The sequence below is a fragment of the Scatophagus argus genome, chromosome 15 (genome assembly GCF_020382885.2).
Source record: "Scatophagus argus isolate fScaArg1 chromosome 15, fScaArg1.pri, whole genome shotgun sequence".
Taxonomy (NCBI): domain Eukaryota; kingdom Metazoa; phylum Chordata; class Actinopteri; family Scatophagidae; genus Scatophagus; species Scatophagus argus.
Genome location: NC_058507.1, coordinates 12,712,408 through 12,722,965, shown reverse-complemented (window position 1 = coordinate 12,722,965; position 10,558 = coordinate 12,712,408). Strand labels below are relative to the sequence as shown.

The 10,558-nt window shown below is 39.9% G+C and overlaps 2 protein-coding genes across 4 annotated transcripts; one reads left to right on the top strand and one right to left on the bottom strand.

Annotated features, from left to right (window-relative positions):
* Positions 1-1,074: 1,074 nt before the first annotated feature.
* zdhhc22 (zinc finger DHHC-type palmitoyltransferase 22) lies at positions 1,075-4,767 on the top strand. The gene is made up of 3 exons (XM_046413537.1): positions 1,075-1,214; positions 2,898-3,455; positions 3,551-4,767. The coding sequence occupies exons 2-3, from the start codon at positions 2,900-2,902 to the stop codon at positions 3,826-3,828; spliced, it is 834 nt and encodes a 277-aa protein (XP_046269493.1). The 5' UTR covers positions 1,075-1,214; positions 2,898-2,899; the 3' UTR covers positions 3,829-4,767.
* An 83-nt stretch (positions 4,768-4,850) lies between these two features.
* On the bottom strand, positions 4,851-10,318 carry cipca (CLOCK-interacting pacemaker a). Of its 3 annotated transcripts, XM_046413534.1 has the most exons (5): positions 10,131-10,318; positions 8,591-8,687; positions 8,314-8,430; positions 7,722-7,897; positions 4,851-7,203 (listed from the first exon to the last, which is right to left on the bottom strand). In XM_046413534.1, the coding sequence occupies exons 2-5, from the start codon at positions 8,667-8,669 to the stop codon at positions 6,418-6,420; spliced, it is 1,158 nt and encodes a 385-aa protein (XP_046269490.1). In that variant the 5' UTR covers positions 8,670-8,687; positions 10,131-10,318; the 3' UTR covers positions 4,851-6,417. The 3 variants fall into 3 exon arrangements, with proteins under 3 accessions (XP_046269490.1, XP_046269492.1, XP_046269491.1); XM_046413536.1 differs by lacking the exon at positions 8,591-8,687 and having other exon boundaries at positions 8,314-8,427; positions 10,131-10,317; XM_046413535.1 differs by lacking the exon at positions 8,591-8,687 and having other exon boundaries at positions 10,131-10,314.
* Positions 10,319-10,558: the final 240 nt, after the last annotated feature.

Sequence of the window (10,558 nt, the reverse complement as noted above, 5' to 3'; positions counted from 1 at the left end):
AGGGGCCGTCTGACAATTAAACACCTGCCTGAAGGCTGCTAAGGGAGCGTCAAGTAATATTTGAACGCCTAAACCTTGTTTTTGTATCTAATTTTAAGATACAGGCCTACCAATTGATTATTGGCCGACCGTGTTTAATTATCTCACCAGCTATCCAAATTAAATGACTTCTTTTGATGATGATATTAGTGTTATATTTTTAAAGCCAAAAAGAGACATGCAGGATGGTTCAGACAATGGGACAACACAAGATAAACAAAGTGTGCATTTTTTCCGTCTGGTGTCTAACAGTAAAACACAACAAATCTCCATCACCAATCTGACAGCAACTTTAAAATAAAATCACTGAGGATGTGTTGCCACCTACTGGAAAGTTGTATTTCTTGCATTACCACAAATTACCACACAGTCTCTCTTATTGGCCCGGAAAGACTAAACAAAACTATTTTCTGTCCTTTTTGCCTTTCCTTTGTCTTGGTTAGTTGGCCATACTGAACAACCAGTGGAGGAGAGCAACTTTGTTCAAGTATGTAGTCTCCTTATAGACCTACATACTGCTTCATATAAATTCATATCTTATTTCACTGCTGTTCAGGGGCAAATCTTGTACTTTTTCTCCACTTAATTTGGCATCTGGTAACTTATGATATAAATTATGATTTTACATACAAAAACATGATTAGCTTATCAAATATGATATTGTATTGTTTTTAAGCTGCAAGTACATTTATTTAAAGTGTCTTTTGATTCTTTAAATACATTTTGCTAACTGGTAGTAAGCTTCCTATGTACTTTACTGGGTGATTATGTGTTTATACAGTCTTTTAATGCTATTTTACTTGGGTAAGAGATCTAAATACCTCCTCCTTCACTGTCAACAATCAAATTTCAATAATGCACAAAATAAGAACCATACAGATGTGGTGAGAGTTAATATAAAGCATATTAAGCCAAATATTAAATGTATTTCAACCAATTCAATCTGAATCTATTTCAAGAAACAGCACGTTTAAAATAAATCAAATCAAATAAAAACAGACTGAGAACAAACGCATCCAGACCGACAGGCGGCGCTGTACAAAGGAGCAGGCAGGAGAGAGACGTCGGTTTGGCTCTACAGACACCTTGTGTGCGTTTGAATGAGTGTGCTGCGCTGTGAGCCCGGAGCTCCGCGGTGCTGAAGGGACAGCTCCTCTGCTCTCTGACATCTGCAGGTAGGCAGCGCTCACGGCGCTTTCAGCGGCTAATTGTTTCATTCGCATCGTCATGGGACCTAAGTGACTGACGCCATCACTGACACTGCTCTGATATCCTGAGGGAAACAGAGAAAAGAAATGCGATAGTCCTTGACTGTGCTTTGTATGCTTTCTGTCATCCAGTGCATTCAGGAGCCTACAGTCGAGCTGCCCAGCGTTGTCATATGAGCATAAAGGCCCAGTTTTATGAAGGGCTCCTTCCTTCCTTCTAGTTGTTGTTAATTCTCTGTGATTCGCACATGTGTTAGGTTAGGAGATCGCAGGGTGAGATATTTTTGGTATTCTCAGTGGCCCCTAAGAGTCCCCAGACCCTACTTTACAGAGTAATGAGTTTTTCCTCAGCAGCAGACTTACATTGTCTTTGTTAAAGGAGATCATCTTTATGCTCTGTCTTACCTAATAGGGGGTGTGGTACTTGGATGTTTCATGAAAGTAGATCAAATCCTAGGAAGTGTTTTCCCCTCTGATCTGCTTGTCCCTGAATTAGAATCAGATTTACTGGCCGAGTATGCGTACATATACACTATATGGACAAAAGTATCCAGGCACACCTTTTTATTGGGCTGTTTTTCACGGGTTGGGCTCAGCCTCTTACTTCCAGTGAAGGGAAATCTTAATGCTTCAGCATACCAAGACATTTTGGACAATGCTATGCTTCCAACTTGGACCTTCCAGCACGGCTGTGTCCCACTGCACAAAGCAAAGTCCATAAAGACATGGCTGGATGAGTTTGGTGTGAAAGAACTTGACGGGCCCACACAGAGCCCTGACCTCAACCCCATCAGACACCTTTGGAGTGAACTGGAACACAGAATGTGAGTCAGGCCTTTTGGTCCAACATCAGTGTCTGACATCACAAATGCTTTACAGCATGAAGGGGCAAAATTCCCTCAGAAACACAGAAATCTTGTGGACATCCAGAAGAGTGGAAGCTGTTATAGCTGCAAAGCTGCCTGTGTGTTTACGAAGCAGTGACAGTAAAGTCCCTGTTGGTGTAATGGTCAGGTGGCCCAGTACTTTTGTCTACTATAGTGAAAAAAGGAATTTGACAGGAGGATAAAAAAGAGCAAAAAACAAGGACAACAGAGCTGAAAAAGATAAGTGAAAGTAAACAAATAACTAAAAGTAAGTGTAAATACATACAGCATAAAAAGCAGCAATGATCAACAACATATAACATCTTTATACAAGTCGCGTGTTTCTGTAAATTGTAGACAAATGCAAATGCATAATGCAAAACTTTATATTTCCATCTGAATTGTTAAGAACTGTTTATCTTTAAGAGCCAGTAAGAAAAGAAGATACAATATATTTTGTGAAAGAGTACATGACGATATGCATAACATTTTGAATGTCAAAAGGGGTGATATTATTATTTTGTTCTTGAGTGTTGATGATATTAATGTTGTAGCTGTTAAAATATTTTGTTTTTTGAGGTTTTTTGACGCTTTTGACTTTTGCTGTTATGGCCAATAGCTCTTGTAGCTCTTTTTTGTTGTTGTTGATTTTTTACCAGACAGAATAGATTGTTAAACCTTAACCTCTCTTCATAGTCAAGCTTTGAAATTTTAGTTTTAGTTTTATTTAGTGTCAAGCTGCTTTCACACTTCTGAGCTTTGCTGTGTCTTCCCTCTCACACAGATATGTTCACCCGGATGCTGAAGCTGAGACTTCTCAATGCTGTAGCACCTGCATACTTCTTCATGGCTACAGCAGTCACCTTCATTTTGCACTTTTGCTTCTTCATCCCAACAATCTTCCCAAAGCGGGACACATCACTGAGCGGGTCCCCAGTTCTTCACACAGTTGTTTTCCTTTTCTTGATGTTCAACGCGCTGGGAAATTACATAATGACTATCAAATATCCCGCTGAAAGCGCCAACCAGACTGCGGTTCCAGTGTGTTCGCCGCATTGCTCAGACAAAGTGGACGCGCACTACCTCCTAAACGGTCGCCACTTCTGCAAACTGTGTAAGAAAGTTATTCTCAAGAGGGACCATCACTGCTTTTTCACTGGCAACTGCATCGGCAACAAAAACATGCGGTATTTCATCATGTTCTGCATCTACACATCATGCACTTGTTTGTACTCCTTGGTTCTTGGTGTGGCCTTTCTCACAGTGGAGTACTCCATCTCCTTTGAGAACCCGCTGACCTTCCTGACTCTTCTCCCCCTATCCACTGGTTACTTCTTCATGGGTGAGTTGTTTAGTAAACCCAGTTAAAGCTGATAATCTAAGAAACATCTTCAAGGTTCTGAGAATTAAAATTTCCCTCTCACGTCCTCTCCTCAGGAACAATCTCAGGCTTGCAGTTGTTCCTGGTGCTGATGCTGTACGTATGGCTCGGCATTGGCCTGGTCTGTGCAGGTTTCTGCTGCCAGCAGGTGCTGCTGGTGGCCCGGGGACAGACCTGGTGTCAGATGCAGAGGGGGCAGCTTCAGGAGAACCAAAGCCCCTGGAAAACCAACCTTCAGGACGTTTTTGGTAGCCGTTGGATGCTTGGCCTTATCCTGCCTGTGCAGACAGTGGAGATGTGCTCCGACGACACAGATCCACATAAACAAGACTAACCACATAGCTAGCTCTAAATAGGTCACAAATTGTAGAAAATGCTTTCTTGGGATCCATGCGGTGACTGATTCTAAATGCTAAATGGATGCTTTATAACCTTTAAAGTAGTCCTTGAAATAGTTAGCTGTTAGCACACATTCCTTTTAAGGACAGGAGCCATATATCAATGTGAAACTTTTGAGTAAGTGCATAGTATAAGTGTATCCTTTAAGTAAGTAGCTTTTGACAAGGCAATATTAAGACTAATAAGTTGTTGGTTTGGGACATCCTGCAGTTTTACAAAATATAAAGATGGTTTGGCGTAAGTGCATGCATTCACAGCTTCGCAGTTTTATAATACAATATTGATCTGAATGCCTGTGCCATGTGGCGCTCTGAGATTATCAGTCGAGTGTGTTGTTCTTCCACACTTCTTTGTACAATGCTACAATGTGACATTCAGGAAACTTCTGGTAGTTTTTACAACAATAATTTACTCTGACATTAAGGGCTAGCAGACAAGGAAACGACAGTGTGTCTACGGCGTTAACAGCCAGTGAAAGTTGATGAGTCTGCTCTGACAGTAAACTGTTCAATGTTGAGCCTGATATTTTCTACTCAAATGAATGTGACTCATCCAGTTATATTTGACAAAGGTGCATTAATATGCTCCGTTTGGATGGGGGAAATAGGAAGACGATTACTGTATTATTACCCAGGGTATTATTCACAATGTGCCATAAACTCATGCTCACAGTTGACCCCAAAGACAAGCTATTCACTACACTGCTTACTGCTTATGATAGGGTCCATTGTATAATAGTAAGGCCTTTTCACTGTTATGCTGCAACATACAGCCACCGACATACTCAACATCATGTCAAAGATGTTTTGGATTTCAATAAATCTACTTTTTAGAGCTATTTTGTCTATTCCTAGTATACCAATAAAAGTATTCAAAACACGGCAAGCATCCACTGTTTGTTTTTAGACACTATACATGTGGATCAGAAGCGTGAAATAAATGACTGAAAGAAAATAATCTTCAAAGAGTTTTATGATAGTTCATTATTAGTCAAAATGACGATACAGAAAGCACATTTCACAATAACAAGAAAAAAAGCCATGATTAAAAAGTAATCTTTAAATAATTTTTGTAACCTTCCTTTTGCCCTTTTAAAACTAAGACTGACTTGACCGTTTTGAGTTTCACTGCTACCGGAGCAGTACTGTATTGCTGCTCAAATAATTAACACAACAGTTTATTTCAAAATTATATTTAAAAGAGAACCATTTATGGCTTAACTTCAGTACTCTTCATGCTCGTCTTTTGGCAGCAGCTCTGGGTGTTTTGTCTGAGCAGGGCATGATTTGTTCCAATTCAAAGAAGAATATTATTTCTTTGGAGAATTTTAAGTACATTCAACTTTCTTCCATGTGAAGCTCACAATCTAAGCTCACAGCACTGATATGAAGTACAAACATGAACATATTTAAAAAGGCACAGGCATAAAGATAAATAGATATATTCACATTGTTTTTATCGAGACAGAATGCTCATTTATGAATACAAGTCATAACTTTTGTCTAAAAATGTTGTCAGTAACCTTATAACTAAAGTGCAAGAGTCTGTAATATCAAACTATTTAGCTTTGAAGTCTCTATTAATACACATCACACAAAGCTTGAGCAGCAGGAATGAACATGGCAGCAACATACACAAAGTCAGAAAAATAATGCATGGCTACAACACTTCACTTGCTACAGTTTATGCTTTCGCAAAATCCTACAAAGTTCTTAAAGGAGTCTTCTGACAAAAAAAAAATAAAAAGCTTGCTTTACCAGTGAATTGGCAAACGTGTTATTCACACAGCTGTAGTGTTGGTCAGAAACATAATATAAATAAATAATAATGACACTAAAAATATTTAAAAGAAAAAAAAACAATGGTTTTGCCATCCCTCTGACTCTCACTGTGAGCTACCCAGCTGTCATTTGAGAACACAAGCTGTAACTATATACACCTCCTCAAAAAGGATTCATCCAGTTTAATTAAAACATGGACAAGCTATTGCCCAAGTGATTCAACATGCTTCCCATTAAATTTAAAAATGTAAAAATGATGCTTGTATTTTCTGTAAAGCCATCATATTCAATACACGGAATTAACCTTGTGTGTCCTTACATGTGAGGTAAGGCATGCGTTTTATGCAATTACAAGTTCAATATATAGAAGTCATAGCCCTATTGCAAGTGATACTTGCCATTTTGAAGCAGGAGAGGCAAGAAAATTCATTATAGGCATGGGTTTGAAAGGTTAGCATGCTTCTTAACTCCCACTTCGTATTAGGGTGTAGTGCTTCAGCTTCTTATTAGACCAGCAGGTCTGAATGTTTTGGGCTGGTTAAGCTGCAAATTTAAGTTGTTCATTACTTACAACAGGAATACCTAGTTTAGTTCTAAGTTATAGAGTGTTTAGTTGTAATGCTAGATGGTGCAATGACTATTTCAAACATAGAAAGTTTTACTGTAAAGATCTGAATTTTCACATTCAATAAATCATTGTGTGAACCTCTGATTGAGACCTGCTGGTCATGTCCATCAATATATTACTCCAGGACTTTCCGCGTTTTAGCCCCCCATTGCTCCTTGTCTGTGTGCTGCAGAGAGAGCTGCAGTGCAGACCAGAGCTGCGGGTCTCCGCTGCTCAGAGCCTCCAGCAGCAGAGCTGTTTGCTCCCGCAGCTGCTGCAGCTGGCCTTGGGTGCGCTTATTCTCCTTGATCAGCTGCTTTGTGCGCATGGTGATGCCCAGCAAGCCAGACTTGTTGAGAATGTTGTAGGTATTGCTGAAACGCTTCAGTTTGTCACTGTCCACTGACGAGGGACCCTGGTATTTGTCATCTTGCATCCTGTCACTGTCAATGTCTGTCCTGAAATCATCTGTGTAGGGGGGCAGGGAGCTGGTCCCCGCCAGCAGGGAGAGGGAAATGTCACTGAGCTCCTCCTGACTCTCACTCGCCTGTGACTGGTTGTTTACTGCTTCAAAGTTGGAGATGGGTTTGACTGTGGTCAGTAGTGGTAGCTGCGGGCTCGGGGAGCTGTCGAGCCTGTGTCCGCGGTGATGCCTTCTTTGTCGCTGGTCATGTATTGAAGCTGAACTCACCCTCATCCTGGAAGATCCCACTCTCTTGGAGGGATGTGGGGCAATTCTGGGATATGACTTGAGGATGGGCATGTAGCTTTTTGAATGTTGGATATTTTCAGAACCAGCCTTTGGTGAGCTGCTATTGCCATTTGATACCATGGGTTGGAGAAGTACAACCTGTGACTGAGGCATCACTTCCAAGGGTGAAGGAAAGGTCAGCTGTTTTTCTGCTGGAGCCATAAGGGATGGCTGGAGACAAAGAAACAAAGCTTTAACATCACGGGAGCTTATTAAATACACAAACTGAACAGACATTCAAAACAGTACAATATATGTATTATTCATGAGAGAAACAGTCAAACTTTATCTTTATGCTACATCAGCTTGCAAGTCATTCTACCATGAATTGACAACAGAAACCTGGACTAGCAGACCAGAAAACAATAAATAAATAAATAAATAAATACTGCTTTTCAGTTGTCTGTGCACCAGACAAGTTGCAATATACATCCGTCCATCTGTCACCAATTCGATATCTGACTAAACCTGAAATATGGTCACAATCTGCCCTCGACCTTGAGTCCAAGTGGATGTTCGTGCTGAATGTGAAGAAATTCCCTCAAGTTGTTCCTGAGACATCGCATTCACAAGAACAACTACAAAACATAATCCCTTCAGCCATGACTATCACCAGTGATTCAAAAAAAAAAAAAAAAAAAGTCAGAGTTTAGAGACAAAACAGCTCAAAGGTAATGAGGAAGCTTCACCTGCTTTAAGACAAAGTTATTCATGATGATCATTGGAGCTAGTCCAGCGTATGCGCCTCCCATCACAGCCACCTGCTGACCAGTCATGTCCTGGACCGTCCTGACTATCGACCCATTCCGTCCTGCATCTTCAGAATCAGTCAGATCGACTGTGCTGAGGTACTCAGAGCTTGCATCTGAGGAGGGGAAGCCAAGCATATGGGTCTCATCCCAACATATTTACTTTGCTATTGTCTATCAGATGCAGAATGTTAGTGCTACAAAAACAGTGGCAGATGTAGCTTATGTGTCTGAAAATGGATACCATCAGCCCAATGAGGTGGGTTAAACTATATTCAGGTCAGCCTTCATAGTGTAAATAAACATGTTGAGAAAGACTGAGCCAATAGAGGACAACCTACATTGAAAATGTGACCTAGATGTCTAGATTCGATTAGGGCTGACCTTGTTAATGACTTGATTGTCACAATTTTCTTATGACATATTGCTAATTATATGCAGGTACACAACAGTGTTCACAGCACATGCCATACTAAAATAATTTAAAAAAACATTCCGATAAAACACAAAACTTAACATAATTCAATCAAACCTGAAAAGCCCGAATCTCTCTCCAGGTCAGGCTTGGATGCTCCAAGGTGTGTTGCCCTGGTGAATGTCGGTGTCCTGTGTCTGTTGGGTCTACTAAAACCGCTCATGCTGGTCTCTTCTAGAAAAATGGAGAGTTTAGATTTTAATGAAGGGATACATGGTATATAATGGCCTGATAATTTATCTATTTATAATAAAATGTTCACTGATAAACAGAGCTGATAATACATTCAAATTCAGCATGTACGCATTCAAGTATGGTAGGCGGTGGTATACACCTTTTAAGTTGGCATGTGATCTGCCAGTAAAAACACAGAAGCAGGAAAAACAAAGGTGACGTGCTGTTGTCACGCTCATGACACTGAACTGCTGCACCTGGGCAAACATCGTGAACATTTCTACTCTTTTAGAGGAAGACAACATCACTGTAATTTGCAACACATATTCCACAAGACTTAGGAAAGAGAGAGAAAGTTTATTTAAGACCATAAATCTTATTGTAGCTATGGAACATTAAATAATCCACTTTTGCTCACCAAATCTCATTATTTATTACCCTCAGGTATCCATAAGGTTATGAACTTGATTCTAAAATACAAAAATGTGAAATTATTTTTTTTTATTATTATTTTATTATTATCTTATTGGTATGGGCCATGAGAAGCAGGTAATTATGGCATACTGATACTGGCTTTAAAAAAAAAAACACCTCCATTGAGCATACTTAAGGTGAAAGATAACAGACAAGATCAGAACAGTTTTGAGAAACAGAAAGAATGAACTTGTAACCATGAAGTTGCTTGTACCTTATTTACATTGTGCTTAGTTCTTTTTCACCTTTCTCTGCTGTTTTAGTGTTTCGCATATTTCAGCTCATATGGTCGTGGGGTATTTCACAAATAAAACCACAATTTAATTTCAGCTTATATGAATTATTGATAGACAGGTTAGTGCTAATGGGTCAGTAGGCCAGTGCCATCTCACTGATCAATCTACACTGGGGCCAGAAAATGAGAAAAAACAGTTTCATATGATGCAATGCGATACAACAATCCTGCTATAAATACTTCACTTCACTTATTAAAGAGTGCTAATAAAGTGCTAAACTGCGCTGTAAGTTATAAGCCTGTAGGATCGTGAACATCGCTGTACTGAAATGTCTTATAGACCAAATATAAGGAGAAAAGCTGCTGCAAAACCACCACAAATAGGACGCTGCTGTGTATGGAGAGGACAATGGACGGGTCAAAAGACCAACAACGTAATATTAGAGTACATTATTGTATAAGTTGTTTCTATTGAACTGAGCTTGACGTTGAAGTGGCCTTCACTCTCACACAGACAGTCTGATTACGGAGATACTGTAACATAAAGAGCTTCTTTTAGTTCATCGTTGATCAAAGTATGTTAACTAAGAAAAGATGTCAAGGCAAACAATAAGAAAACCAAAACCAAAGTATCTGACATGTCCGGTGTTCATAACTTAGCTAACCTAGCATCGTCGTTGTTTACAAGCGCAACTCTTCCAGCGCTAACTGTTATCCAACTGCAGCCAAGTGCCACACACGGGTTAACGTTAACTTATTTAGACATCCTCGCTGCTGCAAGTCACAAAATCTTAGTACGGAGCGCAGTGGAACATTAGCTGTTGTTTGTATCCGCGGCAGTCTTGTTCACTGTTTACTGCCCTGCCCTGCGCTGTTAGCTTAGCTGGCTAGGTGATGTTAGCTCAGCTTGGCAACCAGTTCATCACAAAGACTATAGTTAAGCCATTTGGATAAATAGCATTGTTTGCTTGTTTTTTTTAAATAATCTTACCAATGCGCCCCTTGCTTGAAAACAAATGTCCGTTTATAGTGGCATCAAAGGTTATAATTTTCCTGTAGCTGCACTCGGTTCTGCGCTAGCTAGCTTCTTCTATTTCTTCTGAGATACTCAATGGTAACGTTAGCTGGCATCCTTAGCGGTGCATTACTGCCATCTGCTGGAATTACCTGATTTTTCCTATCACTCATCTTCTCATCTCCTCTACAACAAACAACCTCACACTCTACAATTGCACGGGAATGTTCACAAAAGACCATCCCAGTTATTTTTTATAACAATGGCTGTCTGTGTCTTCGTTTCCAAGGGTGTAATTTGAGGAAGACACTACCAAGGGCTCTAATAAGTGGATATACTGAGGATTATGGGGAAAGATGAGTTTGTTTTTGCTACGTGTGCGGCAGTTGTTTTAGCATTTTAAC